Source organism: Hemicordylus capensis, chromosome 1 (genome assembly GCF_027244095.1).
Source record: "Hemicordylus capensis ecotype Gifberg chromosome 1, rHemCap1.1.pri, whole genome shotgun sequence".
NCBI lineage: Eukaryota > Metazoa > Chordata > Lepidosauria > Squamata > Cordylidae > Hemicordylus > Hemicordylus capensis.
This window is the reverse complement of record NC_069657.1, coordinates 338,969,257-338,985,673: the sequence shown is the minus strand read 5'-3', so window position 1 is coordinate 338,985,673 and position 16,417 is coordinate 338,969,257. Positions and strand designations below refer to the sequence as shown.

General features: G+C 45.2%; 1 protein-coding gene across 3 annotated transcripts in view; it reads left to right on the top strand.

The window, feature by feature from the left end:
• Positions 1–16,417, top strand: part of MCM9 (minichromosome maintenance 9 homologous recombination repair factor) — a 44,976-nt gene that overhangs the window by 10,925 nt on the left and 17,634 nt on the right. For all 3 annotated transcript variants that reach the window (XM_053282991.1, XM_053282983.1, XM_053282999.1), the window contains 4 exons: positions 4,611–4,692; positions 6,628–6,828; positions 7,635–7,760; positions 12,791–12,910. In XM_053282991.1, the coding sequence (XP_053138966.1) occupies positions 4,611–4,692; positions 6,628–6,828; positions 7,635–7,760; positions 12,791–12,910 (529 nt within the window). The remainder of the gene's footprint in view (positions 1–4,610; positions 4,693–6,627; positions 6,829–7,634; positions 7,761–12,790; positions 12,911–16,417) is intronic.

Below are 16,417 nucleotides of genomic sequence, written 5' to 3'. Positions count from 1 at the left end.
TATGTAACTTTTGACCCTACAACTAGCTCTGTACAAGAGGACTGGAAAGTAGTAACTCCAGTGTAACTCCAATTTTCAAAAAGGGAACCAGGGGGGATCTGGGAAACTACAGGCTGGTTAGCATAACTTCTGTGCTGGGTAAATTGATGGAAAGCATATTAAAGAACAAAATTGTTAATCATATTAAAAAAAAACAGGCCTTGTTGAAGGAGAACCAGCATGGCTTCTCCAAGGGCAAGTCTTGCCTTTCAACTCTTTCGGGGGCATCTTTGGATTCCTGAGGACCAAATGGAGCATAGTAGGGCCCTTTATTTGGCCAGTTTTCTCATTTGGGGGCAATTTTTGGTGATTTTTATAAAAGTCTGGGAACCTAACCACCCAATTTACATAGACTTTAATGCCTCGTTATCCGTGGTTTTGCTAACCGCCCCCATTTCCATAGAAATGGAACCCCTGTGGATAACAAGGTTATCCTGTACTGTGAACAGTTCTGGTCACCTTATCTTAAGGAGGGCATTGTACAACTGGAAAGGTTGCGTAAGAGGGCAACCAAGATGGTCAGGGGCCTGGAACACCTTCCTTACGAGGCAAGGCTACAGTATCTGGGACTTGGAAAAAGAGGCGACTATGGGGAGACATGAGAGAGATGTATAAAATTATGGATGGAGTAGAGAGTGGACAGAGAAAAAGTTTTCTTCCTCTCTTTACAACATTAAAACCAGAGGTCATCCCATGAAACTGATGGCCAGGAAATTTAGAACCACAACAGGAAATACTCTTTCACAATATGCATAATTAATCTATGGAATTCTCTGCCCTGAGTTGTGTGGATGGTCACTAGCTTGGATGGCTTTAAAAGGGGCTTGGAGAAATTCATTGAGGACAGGTCTATCAATGGCTACTAGTCTGTTGGCTATAGGCCACCTCCAGCCTCAGAGTCAAGATCCCTCTAAATACCAGATGCCCTCTTTCTTGTGGGCTTCTCCGAGGCATCTGCCTGGCCCCTGTATGAAACAGGATGCTAGATAGGCTTTGAGCCTGACCCAGCAGGGCTGTTCTTATGTAATTCTAAGGCTAATACTATGATGCATAAAATCCATGAATATGGTATCCATTGGGTGACAATTAAGTTTCCTCCTGATTTTTTTTCTATTCAGAGGAATGTAGCCACTCACCCGGTGTCCCATCACCATCTTATTTCGTGCTGTACTTATTGATTTGACATAATGAGGAGTCTCCATACTGTATGTGGCTGATTGAGTCTGTAGTCCTATACATACTTCAGGGCTTAGAGCCTGTTTACCTTCAGGACCGTCTCTCCCAGCCAGTCCTGCCCCATCCTGTGAGGTCTTCTCAAGTTGCCCTTCTTTGGTCCCTGGTCTCAAAGAGCTCCATAGTACTAGGGCCCATGGAAGGGCTTTCTCTGTTGCTGCCCCTTCACTTTGGAATTCTCTTTCTCCCCCCACCCCCACCCCAACAATTCAGTCTGCCTCCTCCATTTAAGTCTTTAAAACTGTATTGAAGACATTTCTTTTCCGCCAGGCGTTTGCCCTTTAAATCTTTGTGTTTTTTAAAATCTCAGATGCTGTTCTTGTTTTGTACACTGCCCTGAGTCTGTGGATTGGGCAGTATATTAAATCTTTTAATAAATAAATGAATACATACTTGGGAATAAACCCAGTGGAAGACACTTTCTTGGATGTGTTACTTGGGATTTGCTTTTGATAAAACTTGCATATGGTCAAGCTTGGGAAAGCACTATTGTAATATACATTCAGGATCTGGTTGAAATGTAGATTGTCTTAAAGGAGACATAAGTACTCACCTAATCACTTTTGACAAGTAAAGATCCTTTCCAGCTGACCAGGCAGGGAAGCTTTTCAAAAAGTGGTCACAAATGACTTGTGAAGGTGTGTACGAGCAGGCAGGCTGTAGCTTTATTTACAAGGCTGGTTTAAAGACTTGAGCAGGTTCACATAACGTGGAACCTAGTCCATAATTGTCTGAATCCACACCAAGGTGGGAACCTCTGGCTCAAGTCAAGGAACAGCAACTGTCTTCTGGAACCACAATTTAAAGTTGGCTTAACAAAGTAGATATGGTTCCACCTCAGGTGCAAGTTATAGTTATAGGCCAATCTCCAATCTCCCCTGGTTGGGTAAGGTAATCGAGAGGGTGGTGGCTAACCAGCTCCAGGTGGTTTTGGAGGAAACTGATTATCTAGACCCATTTCAAACTGGCTTTAGAACAGGATATGGGGTTGAGTCTGCCTTTATTGGCCTGATGGATAACCTTTACTGGGGAATTGACAGAGGGAGTGTAACTCTGTTGGTTCTTTTGGGTCTCTTGGCGGCATTCGATACCATCGACCATGGTATCCTTCTGGGTCGCCTGGGGGAGTTGGGAATAGGGGGCACTGCCTTGCAGTGGTTCTGCTCCTATCTCTCAGGTAGATCCCAGATGGTGGAGCTTGGTGACAGTTCCTCTTTAAAACGGGAGCTGTTATATGGAGTCCCTCAGGGCTCCATTATGTCACCAATGCTTTTTAATATCTACATGAAACCGCTGGGTGAGGTCATCAGGAGATTTGATGTTGGGTGTTATCAGTATGCTGATGACACCCAAATCTACTCTCCTTTTCATCTTCAGGAAATGGCACTCATTCTCTAAATGCCTGCCTACAGGCAGTAATGGGCTGGATGAGGGATAACAAATTGAAGCTGAATCCAAGCAAGATGGAGATGCTCATTGTGGGGGCTCAGAATCTGAGGGGTAATTTAGATCTTCCTGTGCTGGATGGGGTTACACTTCCTGTACTGGATGGGGTTACTACAAGGAGCAGCTGAGCAGCTTGGGAGTACTCCTGAACCCAGGCCTCACCCTGGTTTCTCAGGTGGAGGCCATGGCCAGGAGTGCTTTTTGTCAGCTTTGGCTGATTCGACAGCTGCGCCCATTCCTTGAAGATAATGACCTTAGAACAGTAGTGTATCAGTAACCTCCCGGCTTGACTATTGCAATGCACTCTTCGTGGGGCTGCCTTTGTACATAGTTTGGAAACTTCAATTAGTTCAGAATGCGGCAGCCAGATTGGTCTCTGGGGTAACCCGGAGAGACCATATTACACCTTTTTTGAAACTATTGCACTGGCTGCCAGACAAAATACAAAGTGCTGGTTATTACCTTTAAAGCCCTGAACGGCTTAGGCCCGAGTTACCTTAGAGAGCGCCTTCTTCTGCGTGATCCCCACCGCGCATTAAGGTCATCTGAAGAGGTTCATCTCCAGTTACCACCAGCTCATCTGGTGGGTGCTCAGAGGCGGGCCTTCTCTATGGCTGCTCCGGGGCTGTGGATTGCACTCCCTGCGGAAATCCATAATTTGAATTCTCTATTAGCCTTCAGGAGAGCCCTTAAAACTTATTTGTTTGGCCTGGCTTTCCAGGGTTTTAAAATCGGTTTTAATATTTAACCCGAGTTCGGGGTTTTAATTACTGCGATTGTTTAATTGTTGTTTTAAAACATTTTTAAATTGTTAATTGCTGTTATAGTGTTTTTAATTTTTGTTTTAGCTTTATACTGTTTTAGGGGTTTGTTTTAATTGTAAACCACCCTGAGCATTTTTGGAAGGGCGGTATACAAATCAATTAATCAAGCAATCGTTATGTCATAGGAACATAGGAAGCTGCCTTATAGTCAGACCATTGGTCCCTCTAGCTCAGTATTGTCTACACAGACTGGCAGCGGCTTCTTCAAGGTTCCAGGCAGGAGTCTCTCTCAGCCCTAACTTGGAGATGCCAAGCAAGGTCCCAGCAAGGTCCTGGATGTTTGCTACCTCACAGTCATTGGTCCCAGTGGCAAAGGGAACGAGGCTCACTTGGAACTTGGGAGGGAACTTGGAACCTTCTGCATGCAAGCATGTAGGTACTCTTCCCAGAGTGGCCCCATCCCTTAAAGGGAATATCTTACAGCGCTCACATGTAGTCTCCCATTCAAATACAAACTGGGGTGAACCTTGCTTGGCAAAGGGGACAATTCATGCTTGCTACCTTAAGCATGTCTTAACCGACACTCCACATGAACCAATGGTTTGTTCCAAGTGAGCCTCGTCCTCTTTGCAACTAGGACCAATGACTGCGAGGAAGCACAAGGCAGACTGTGATAACATCCAGGACCTTGCTGGGAGGCCCAGCTAAGGGGTGTGGCTCTGACTCAACTCAGCTCCTTCCAGCAAACTGAGATATGTGATTGTCTGCAGTGCCAACCTCAGGTTCCCTCTCTATCTCAGACTGGGGCAGTGTTCCTTCTAAAGTGTGCGTGCGCTCACACATTTTTTTGATGTTAATTTTAGTTCATTAAAACTACTCAATTAATTTTAGATCCCGCTCAGGTTTAATAAAAAAGGTCCCACTCTGAATGCATGTGCGCGCGCACTGTCTTGATACTGTTGCCCAGATCAAAACTCATTCCACACACAGTTGAAAAGAAATAGAAAGTACACTAGGCTGGGGTAACCTCAGGTTCTGCATTACGTATGAATCCACCCATAGTCTGCAAACTAGACTTTTGAGCGATGTTTATCTTTCAGTAATATAAATATATTGCTTGTCATCTAGGTTCAGAGACTGTCTGTTGGAAGTATTCCTCGTTCTATGATGGTTGTCCTTGAAGACGACTTAGTTGACAGTTGCAAATCTGGTGAGCTCTTTGTCAGATTTCCTTTCAAACATGCCTTCTTTTTTAGAACTGTGCTTATTTGGAGGAGGACTCGTGTTTTAGTGAGGTTGGTGCTTTGAGAGCTTGTTTCATAAAATGAATCCATGTGTCATGTTGTTTTCTTGATGTTAAAATCATTGTGGTCATACAACATCAAAATATCATCAACCGATGTCAAAACATCAAGTCCTTTAACTTCTGCCATTTAGAGATTGCAAGCCCCAAGAGCCTATTCTGTGGACACCACAGGACACCCCAGCATATGCCGAACATTTCCTCATGATTTAGGTCCATGTTTTAGGACCAATGGAACTTTGCTCTCTGGTCCTGTGGCCACATTCTCTGTATTCCTATATAAGATGATAGATAGATCTTTTAAAATATATTGTATATATACATTTTTTAAAAATTCCCTTTGCAACACCATGAATAGGTTTATTCTGCAACAACATTTATAGCTTTACTCTGAGGTTTCTGCCTGTGTTACACCAACAAATGTGGAAACCTCTGGTTTCCTGATCTCTTCAGCTTCTCCTGTAGCTGACACATGTCCCAGACATCTTGTATCAGAAAACTCCCAAGAGGTGGAGATTTACATGTGTGTGTCTGGATTTGGACCAATGTTTTTTTTCAGCCCTAAAGGGAATTTGATGCTCTTCCAAATAGATTGGGGAAAAATCATAATGGCTGACATCCTAATGAATGAAGTATTTGCATAAACAGCAAAATTGTGCTAGCACAAGAAGATCACATGGTTGCACTATAAAATATGGATTTGCAGAATTGTGCTGTTGCACTAAAGTTCCCTTTAAAACAAATGAGGCATGCTGCGGGTTGCAAGCATGCTTGTGGTAGCACAACACTAGTCTGGAATGCAGGCTCCAGACTTAACACAAGTAACTAGTACCTCAACTTTGCTTTAATGCAACATCCTCCCGCAGGTGCTCCATTAGGACATTGGCCAGTATTTAAAAATAGCAGTGCTTGCCACATTCTGGTTGACATCTTGGCTAACAAAGTGTGCACAGAAGGAGGCTCTGCCAGGCCACAACAGGGCCTGGCAACTCTTCCCCTCCGCCAAGTGCTTCTCCGCACGCACTGTTTTAGAAGTGGGCAGAACTTCCCAGATCTGCCAATGCTTCAGAAGCAATCTGTAAGAGATGGAACACATCACTGCGACGTGCTTCCTCTCTTACATATCGCTTCTGAGTGCGGGCAAAGCTGGGAAGTTTTGCCAACTTCCAAAACAGCGTAAAGACTGGGGGAGTTGCACATGGGCGCGTCTCATGTCCTGCAGAGTCTCATACTGTGTGCACGTTGTTAGTCAGGATGTCAGCCACTATCTTTATTATTCATTCCTATAATTGGTTACTAATTTTGCACAGATTTAAACTGTCTTTTTAGCAAGAATTGCCTCTCTCTCTTTTTTGTTTTTGTTTCTATTGACTTGAGCTATATTGCCTTTAAGAAATTATTAGTGTAAATATTTCATAACATTAAATAATATTTTCCTAAAGAAAAGGTTGTGGAACATTTTATTTTGTAAATCTTATTGATCTTATCATTGTCTTTTATCTGAGAATGTCTAAAACATTTGGCCATTAAACAGTTGTCTATGGACATTGACCAGCAGAGAAGTCAGAGCTCAGTGCACATGCTTTGTATCTGGAAGGTCTTTCCCATCTGGTTACTTGAGATCACCAACAGCAAATGCCAGGGAGTTTTGTTACCTGGCATTCCAGTTAAAGAATCTCAGGTAACCAGAGATTACTTCCTGAGATCTTGGAGAGCCTCAGACAGTCAGAACACACACTCTTGGCTAGATAGACAATGGCCTAATGGCATACAGGAATTCACTATATTCAAACTTCATCATACATGAAATATTATTGTGACCAGTCTTGTTTTTATCCTCAGGTGATGACATCACAGTTTATGGAGTAGTAATGCAGAGGTGGAAATCTTTTCACCCAGATGCACGCTGTAATGTAGAGATTGTCTTGAAGGCCAATTACATTCAAGTCAACAACGAGCAGATGACAGGAGTTATAATTGATGAGGAGGTCCGCAAGGAATTTGAAGAGTTTTGGGGAAAATACAGAAGTGATCCCTTAGCAGGTTTGCCAAAAAAAAAAAAAGATTTCTACACACAGCTGCTGGCAAAAGAAGTGCATGTGAACAGATCCATTTTGTACTTTTCCCCCGTTGAGATTTATTGACTGGTCTTTAATTACTGAAGTGCCTCATTTTTGTGGTGGTTCAGTTTTTATATCATTTGGATCATATCGATATTTTCAGATCCTGCCCAGATAAGGCAAATCTTTATGCAACCTCATGAATGTTCATTCTCTTAGGGATTTTCTGCAATATCTGTTGATTTCGGAGTATGTGTATATTTGATTCTTGTACTGTCTGCAAGTCATCCTCATAGTAGTAGTTGGTTTTGGAAATATAATAATTTCTGAGCACTCAAAGCACTAAAACATATACTTGAAAAAATGGCATGCTTTCCCTCAAATAGTGTGTCCTTTCCTAATTTTGAATACTGGGCAGAATGTGGTTCTGCAAGTGAAACAGACAGTGACTGTCATTCAGACAAGAGTTGTGCATGGGAAGTGCACAAATAATAGCCAACATCCAGACTAAGAGCTGTGAGCGGAGAGTGGCTTCCCGTTGCATGGAATGGAAGGGCAGTTTTTGGCAAACCCCACCCTACTTCCCTCTGCAGCTGCCCATGATTCCTGAAAATATGTCTCTGAGGGTTGCTTCCCCACCCCCACCTTTTCTAAAACCAACTGTAGCAAACTCTTAACTTAAATAAAGGAGAGCAGGTGGTTAATAAGATCCTTGCTTGGGAAGTAAATGGTACTTCAGATCTAGCATGTTTATCAAGTGTACTAATTAGTCTTTCCCCTCTCTTCTAGGGAGGAATGAAATTTTAGCAAGCTTGTGCCCTCAGATTTTCGGGTTATATCTTGTGAAGCTGGCTGTAGCCATGGTGCTCGCAGGAGGTGTGCAGAGGACAGATGCTGCAGGCACTCGCATTAGAGGTTGGTATATAAAACCTCTTTTCTCTTGTGTGCACACACTGTAATATATCACTCCTCTTTCTTACAACCCTTGTAAAAAATTGCCTTGAATCACAGCACCGTATGCAAAGTCAAAGAGTTGATAGGAGATTAGGAATATGCACAAAACTGATTTCCCCAGTTCAATTCAAATCCAAACTGGATTTGAACCAGACCAGGCATGTTCAGTTTTGCCCCCTCAAACAGGGGAGCCTGGTTTGACTCAAATTCGAGTGGATTCAGGCCTGGTTCGGAGGTGGTGGAGGGCATTAAAATAGTCTAAAATAAGGAATGACTTACTGCCAACAGCAGGCGTGGCGACCACAAGGGATGCTGCGGCAGCTGGGGGGGTGTCGTTGGGCAGTTCCCCCGCTGGCCTCCCTCCATGTTTCCTGAATTCGGCCCTCTGCGTGCTCACGGTGGCCATTTGGGGGGGCATGGTCATGCAAATGGCCCATGCACATGCGTGGCAGCCCAAAAAATGGCTGCTGTGCACACCTAGAGGGCCGAAATGGCCCCAAAATGGGACAAACCGGCCCCAGGAGACTCGGGGGTGTGTGTGGAGGCACACACAGCCACCATAGCACCCTCCCGGGCCACTGCAGCTGGCGGCAGTAAGTCATTCCTTATTTTAGACTATTTTAATGTCTCCCCGCCACCCTTGAACGAGGCCAAAACTGGCCCAAGATGTTCGGTTCAACCTCGGAGCAAACTGGGTCTGCTTCGAGGTCAAGCATCCAAACCAGTTCTGTTCGAGTGCGAACCGGTTCTATATTGACCCGGTTTGCACTTCTCTGTAGGAGATGATATAAAGGAACTACATGCATGGTGGGAATTAACCTCCATCATTTTGAAGCTCATTTTGATGCTCATCCACATTATCCACCGGACCTGCCATTCACCAATTCCCTAATCCTGTCTAGAACAGGAGAAATTGACATTTTGCACCCCACCTACCCAGTGAGGATGTAATTGAAAACCCTTTTAACTACAGACAGGTGCCAGGCCCACAATTGCCTCTACCCACTGATCCGTCCATTGGCTGAGGAGCTGTCAACTTGAGCCCTTGTGGCCTACCTCTGATTGGTGGAAGGGGCTCTCTACCCTTCCAGGTGCTTTGCCTAAGAAACTCTTTAAAAGTTGTGTGTTGCCTTTGTTAAATGTCAGCCATTTCCCATCTACTTGTTGGACCATTCTTCACCAAGATATACAAGTGCTTTGCTTTAGACTTTGGAATATGTTAGAAGCTAGAAGTCACTTTTGCTTTATTTTCCTAATTCCTACCTGCTCCCCTTCCCTACCTTGGTTCCTGTAGATTAATAAAGTAATCTTTTAGAGAGAACAATCTCGCCTCTTGTGTGCGTTGCTCAGAGACTCTGGCGTTGCAGACCGCTTGGTTGAGCTACTTCAGGGCTGTTCAACTTTGGCCCCCCTGCAGATGTTGGTCTATATGGAGGACCCAGCTATCCCACCAGACTATCAAGTGTGGGGAACAGCCCTCTAGTCCTCCTGACTCCTTAACCTCTGCCACCAAGTGGGCTTTTGGTAAGGCTGAGTCTCTCAGCCTGACTCAACTGGACTTCAGCTGTTTTTAGCAGACAGCTCCAGACTGAACTTCTCCAATTCCACTGCACTCAATCCCTCTCAAACTTCTCCAAGATATACACTTCTTTGATCACATCGAACTCAACAAAACACTCCCTTCATAATTTAAAATCACTAGCTGACCCACACAGAGCATCTGTGCGCTCTTTGGGGCTGGCTGTTTCCCCTCCCTCCTGCCTCACTCTTCCTCCCCCTACCTCCCTTCTGCCCCACTCTCTTGCCCCTCTTCCCCTCCCTCCCACCCCACTCTCTTTCCCTCTCTCCCCACTCTCTCTTGCCCCCACTCTCTCTTGCCCCCTCTCCCTCCCGCCCCACTCTCTCTTGCCCCCTCTCCCTCCCTCCCGCCCCACTCTCTTGCCCCCTCCCTCTCCCTCCCGCCCCGCTCTCTCTTGCCCCCCCTCCTGCCCCACTCTCTTGACCTCTCATTCTCTCTTGTCTTCCCCCTCCCCTGTGCCTCACTCTCTCTTGCCCTCCCCTTTGCCCTGCCCCCCTCTTGACCTCCCCCTCTCTCTTGTCCTCCCCCATGCCCCACTCTCTCTTGACCTCCCCTCCCTGCATTGAGTACTTTACCTCTGCTGCCAAAGGCCAGGCTCTCCTTACCTGGTAGTGGGTGGCCAAAAAGGGCCTCTCCACTGCTGCCGTTCCTCCTCCCGGGAGACGAACAGGGAAGTTCTGCCGCCTGGTCCCTTCCGCCCCGGCCTCCCATGGGCGCCTCTGCGGCCGGGCCTGCCGCCACTGCCTGGCCTCCGCGGCTAGGTCAGGCCCGTGGCAGCCATGCCTCCACGGCCAGGCCCTCCGCAGCCGGGTCCACAGGCCCGCCGCTAGGCTAGGTACCAGCTCCGTGGCCTGCCACTTGCCTCCGCGGCCGCCGCTTGTCTCCCAGTGCCAGCCAGTCCCAGTAGGCTGGGCCCGCTGCCACCGCGCCTCCACGGCCAGGTCCGCTGCCACCGCCTGGCCTCCGCAGCTGGGCCCACAGGCCCACTGCCGGGCCAAGTACCAGCTCTGTGGCCCTCCACTTGCCTCCGCGGCCACCACTCTCCTCCCAGTGCCAGCCAGTCCCAGCAGGCAGGCCTGCCGCTGCTATTGGCCTGTGCCTCAGCCAATCAGCTGGGTTGCCAGGATGCATCCCCACAGGCACGTCTACGAGAATTAATATAATAGATTTTTCCCTCCAAATCCCAACTGATAGATTTCCAAAACCAAAAGTGAAACAAGAAAAACACAACCAAACTTTTGCCCTATACAGAGAACAACTATAATACAAGACACTTTTACAAGGGAAAGGGGGTTTGTAAGCACAAACATCAATGCGGGTTTACAATTCATTTAAGTGGGCTTATTTTTTAAAAAAACAACAGGAGGTCTAGCCTCATTCTTTCACAGCCTACAACTCCCATAATCCTGGCTATTGGCCATTGTATCTGGGGATTATAGTAGTCTAAAAACAGCTGGGGGGCCTAAATTGAGCAGGCCTGAGCAACTTAAAGGGAAACTTAACTGAAGGGATATACTAAGCCCAGCTCCTGCTCTGTAGAGATAGGAGATTCTCCAAAATTTGGTTCGGACCCAAACTTGAGTACTCTCTGGAAGCAGTGAGTGGTGGCAGTGACTACTGGAAACTGCACTGGAGCAGGGGTGAATGAGTAGAACTGCCCAAACTCCAGTGGGGTAGCTTTACAGATGACATTTCTCTCTTGGTACTCTCTTTGTGAACAGCCTTCATGTGGTAAAATTACAAGCTGTGTTCTGAAAAAATCTAGAAAGCAAACTTTTCATTTTTGGTGCTGTCTTGGTAACGTGCTTCTACTATTCAAGATATAAAGGAAAGGAAGAGGGGGCAGCACAGCGAAAGGACAAAATGGCTCTGAAGCAGTGGAAGGAAACGGGCGTGGATTCCACTGAGTCAAAAGTTTGGTGTGGACAGTGGGACTGTTGTGCATGGAGGAAAAAATATTTAAAAGTAATAGGAAGTTTTGAATTCTTCATAATGTTTTGATATTTAGGTGATTTGGTCTTTAAAAATTTAGCACTAAAAATTGTACATAAAAATACAATTTTAAAAAACTTAAATTAAACATCACTAATATATTGTTTTCGCCTCAAATAGCATATAAAATAAATGTTCAGCCAGTGTTTGGAGGGAGAACAGCACAATTTTAAAATATTTTACAGTGTAATTTCATTTTCTGGTTTTAATATAATTCCAAATTCTGGATTTAATTTACACTGCCAGCCTTTACAGTGGAATTTTATAAAATATAGGATATCGATTCTGTTCTGCAGGGGACTGTTCTTGATAAGTGAGATGATTATGTAGTATGTTATAGATAAGTTTAAAAGATGCATACTTGAAATCAGAACAAAAATTATAATCCTTAGAGCAACAAGTCAAGGCCTTCTCAGTATAGCTGATAACTCACAATCGTTATCCGGCAAAATGTAAGTTTACATATTTCCGGTTATTGGGCCTGCACATATTGGACTCCACATATACAAGTTCCTCCAACATTTTGCATATCATGCATGTAAGCAGGCCCAGTTCAGGAGGCAGAGGGGTTGGAATGGCCAGGACAGATGGATGCGGTCTTTCTGCCCCACTGTGCTTTGAGTATACATGTACTCAATGACACATGAAAAGGGCTTTAATTTAAACTAGCCGACCCCCACACAGAGCATCTGTGTGCTCTTTGGGGCCAGCTACCTCTCCCCCCACCACACCTGCCCCAGTCTCTGGCTGAGTCCTGCCGCGGCCGGGCCAGCCGCCACCACCACCAGTGCTGATGGGCCGGGCCACCCCCGCCGCTGCCGCACCACCATCACCGGGCCGCCACCGCCAGCCCCAGAGTGCCGCCACCGGGCCCGCCTCGCCTCCGCGGCCCGCCCCGCCTTGCCTCCGCGGCCGGGCCCGCTGACTCGCCTCCGTGGCCGGGCCCGCCTGGCTCCCCGGCCATGGCTGCCGCCGCCTCGCATAATTCTCCTGGGTGTGCGCCAGGACCAATCAGGCACCCCCGCAGCCCAGCCAATCAGCTGGACTGCCGGGATGCATTTTTCCTGGGCACACCCAGGAGAAATATATATATAGATGATAGAATCTATCTTATTTTTATTATTTAATATACCACTTTTAAACAAAAGAAGCTCTCAAACATAGCAGAAATAATGAGAAAGTGGTTCCCTTACCCAAAGGGCTCGCAGTTCAAAAAGAAACACAAGGAGGGGACATTGTGCTGGGCTGAATAGGGACAGCTGCTTTTGTCCCGCTAAAATGAGAGAGAGCCACCACTTTAAAATGTGCTTCTTTGCTCAGTTAGCAAGAGTACCCATATAGATGGGTCCTGTTTCAGATTTCTGCAGTTTCATATAAAACTATTGGTCCTCTTTAACAAACATGTTTGTTCCCATGCAAGGTGAATCACATCTTTTATTGGTTGGAGACCCTGGAACAGGAAAATCTCAGTTTCTAAAATATGCAGTAAAGATTACTCCACGATCTGTACTGACAGCAGGAATTGGATCTACAAGTGCAGGTAAATAATGATTCTCAAATTTCAGGGGTATCAAATACAAATAAGTTGAAAAGCCAAAATCCAAATCCAGCTGCACCAAACATATTATCTATGTTGACAGAGAGAATCAGAAGTTAGCTAAATGCCAACCACCTTCCAGCTAATAAGTGCTACCTTGCTACATCTTGCTTGCCAAATTCCTTTTTTTAGCGCCACTACTGGCCCCACCCACCTGCTCTCCCCACCTCCCAAAAGCTAGAGCTCACAACTCCATTTCCCACTTACCACCACTAGACTTCCAAAATCCTTTCCCCAAACACCTGCCCATACATCCTTGCAGCCTAAGCATCCCTTTAAAAAACTTTTTCCACTGATCAAAAACTACTATTCATTCAACACCCTCAGCTAAAATTTTGGGGAAATTGGCATTTACACACTGTCTCATTGGTGCTTACACTTCTAATAGAATGAGGAAGATGTGAGGCAAGCAGTCGCAGCTATTGGTAGGGCAGCCCCTGTCCAATAGCATATTAGAGTGGATTCATGGTGTCTCATTGACAATCTCATTTGCTATCATAGAATCCACACTCAGAATACCTCAGAAACAACAGAACCCTGTACCCCATGGGTTAGAAACCCATGGGGGTGGTTGGCACCCTATGTGCACTACACTACCACTCGCTCTGGGCCACCCGAGCACCCCCCAAGTGCACTTATGGGGCTGCTGAAAGCTCCATTATACCTTATGAGGAAAAACCTTAAAGGTGTAAACTTCAACAATTCACCAAAAATCAGCCCTCTGCCCAAATCCTTTGAAAAAATTCAGGTAGCTTTGTTGCCCCTACCTGGCACTACCCCAACCCCACACTGCTCTAGGCCATCCCTTTGCCCCCGACGTGAAGCTATACACTTGCTGACACCTCCATGCTTCTTTATGGAGAAAAACCTTAAAGACGTGTAAACTTCAAAAATCACTTAAAAATCATCCCTTTGCCCAATTCCTTTCAAATAATTCTGATAGCTTCCTTGCCCACCCTAGGAACTACCACCCACCACACTCCACTCTACGACACCCCTTTCCCCCCAACGTGAAGCTATACATTTGCTGCAATCCTAATTATTCTCTATGAGGGATTCAAAAATACTTTAACAATTCACCAATAATCAGAGGAGTGTCCAATTGCCTTGGGGTTTTGTGGGTGGTAGGCACCCCTGTCTGTCTACCACCCACCCTGCTTTTGTGCCCCTAAGTGCTCCACAATAGGGGATATGGACTAGTTTGGGTCCCATTATACTCTATGAGAAAAATAATTAAAAATATTTCAAATATTCATAAAAAATCGTAGGCCTGTCCTATTGCTTCGGGGTTTGCATGGTTGTTAGCACCCATGGGTGCTCCACAATAAGGAATAATGGGCTGGTTGGAGTCCCATTATATCCTATGAGAAAAAAATAAAAATAATTTTCAAAAATTCATAAAAAATCGTACGAGTGTCCGATTGCTTTGGGGTTTGGGTGACAGGTACTCCTGGGTGCCAGCTACCATCCTACCAATTTTTGGGTGTCTGAACCAGTTCTAACCGGTTCGAACTTGAACCAAACCAGGGGGTGGTTCGAACAAAACCGAACCACTCCCTCCTGGTTCGAACCCGGTTCGAATTCGAACCGAACCAGGCGAACCGGTTTTGTGCACATACCTACTCAACAACCTGCAATAAGAGTTGGGACAAACAATTGGATGTATGAATAGTACCATACTTATTTTAGGAGCTATAACAACAAGAAGTCTACAAAGGCAACAAAAGCTAATCTCTTTTAGAAGTTTTCTGATTTGAAAACATTTCAAATGCTTTCTCATTTGAAAGCAAGTATTGAAAATGAGAGGGACCGACTGAAATTGGTTGGACTTTTCTTCCAAGTAAGTTGTTTTTACCAAGCAGTTGTTTTTAGCCTACTTTCCTTAAGGAGTGTAAGCTTATGAGATCACCCAGCATTCTGCGTGTGAACTGAATTTGGTGCAGTTGTAGTGTTGTAGAAACTGTACAATTTTGGTACAGCTGTAGCCTTGCCTCACTAACCTTTTGGAGTTCCTTGCGTGTCAACAGCTGATCAGTAAAGGTGATCCGGTTGACATAGTATACTCGGACTTCCAAAAAGCTTTTGTCAAAGTTCCCCACCAAAGGCTCTTGAGTAAACATAGCAGGCATGGAATAATGGGACAGGTACATGTCTGGATTGGTAACTGGATAAATGACAGGAAACAGAGGGTAGGAATAAATGGACAGTTTTCACAGCAGAGGGAAGTAAGAAGTGGGGTCCCCCAGGGATTGGTACTGGGACCAGTGCTCTTTAACTTGTTCATAAATTATCTAGAAGTTGGGGTAAACAGTGAAGTGGCCAAATTTGCAGATGACACTACATTATCTAGGGTAGTGAAATCCAAAACAGATTGTGAGGAGCTCCAAAAGGAGGAGATCTCAAAACTCGGTAAGTGGGTGACAAATTGGGTCTGTTTTAATTCATTTATTCATTTTTATTGTGAGCTGCTCCAAGTAGTATTTAACCAAGTAGTATTTTGCCAGGACATAAACATTTTAAAATGAATAAATCTCTCATTAGGAAGCCAGTAATCATGGAGCCACGATCCCCATCTGTGTTATACCAGATGTCCAGGCCAAGGAGCATAACTATTTACTTATTATTTAATATTTGTAACCTGCTTTTCTTTCCTGAAGGAAATCCAAACCAGTAGAATAATAAACAATATAACAAACACAGTAATAAATAGTGAAGAGCAATTCAGTAAGCAGTTCAGAACAATTCATGTCATGCAGTATCAGTAATGCAATAAACATATTAAACCTATCAAGATTTGTCCAAAGTACAGTCTAACAATATAATTCATTTCAATAAATAGAATGACGAACATTGCAAAATCAATAACACAGAAATAGTACCAATATTTCATAACTTATAATACAAATTCACTTAAAGAACAATAATAAACAACACTGCAAAGAAAATAAAAGCAATTGCACAAATAAGTAATTAAACCAAAGCAACAGCTAAACAAACTAGGCTGCTACAATCTCTCTCTATATTTCTCTAAGGTGTACCCATCACTAATCCCATGTGTGGCAGCTCTCGCAAGAGTTTGTGAGCGAGCTGCCGGCAGGGGAGAGGGAAGCGGCAGTGCCAGCGGACAGGCTTGCGGGGGGGGGGACAGCGGTGGGCAGGGGGGGAAATGGTGGCTGGTGGGGGGAACCTCCAGCGGCAGCCAGGGAAAGAAAGCACTGGCGGGTGGGGAGAAAATAGCAGTGGACAGGCAGGAACTGAAAACGGCGGTGGGAGAGTTGAGAACAGAGAGGAAACCGGGGTGGGGGGGAGAACTAGAGGTGCGGATGCTCTGCGCCTGGCCCAGCTAGTATAAATTAAATAATAAGCCACAGCCATTGGACTTATACTCAGCCCCTTAAAACGCAGCTCTTATTCAAGTAATCCCACTGGGCACTGTGATGACTCTCATGG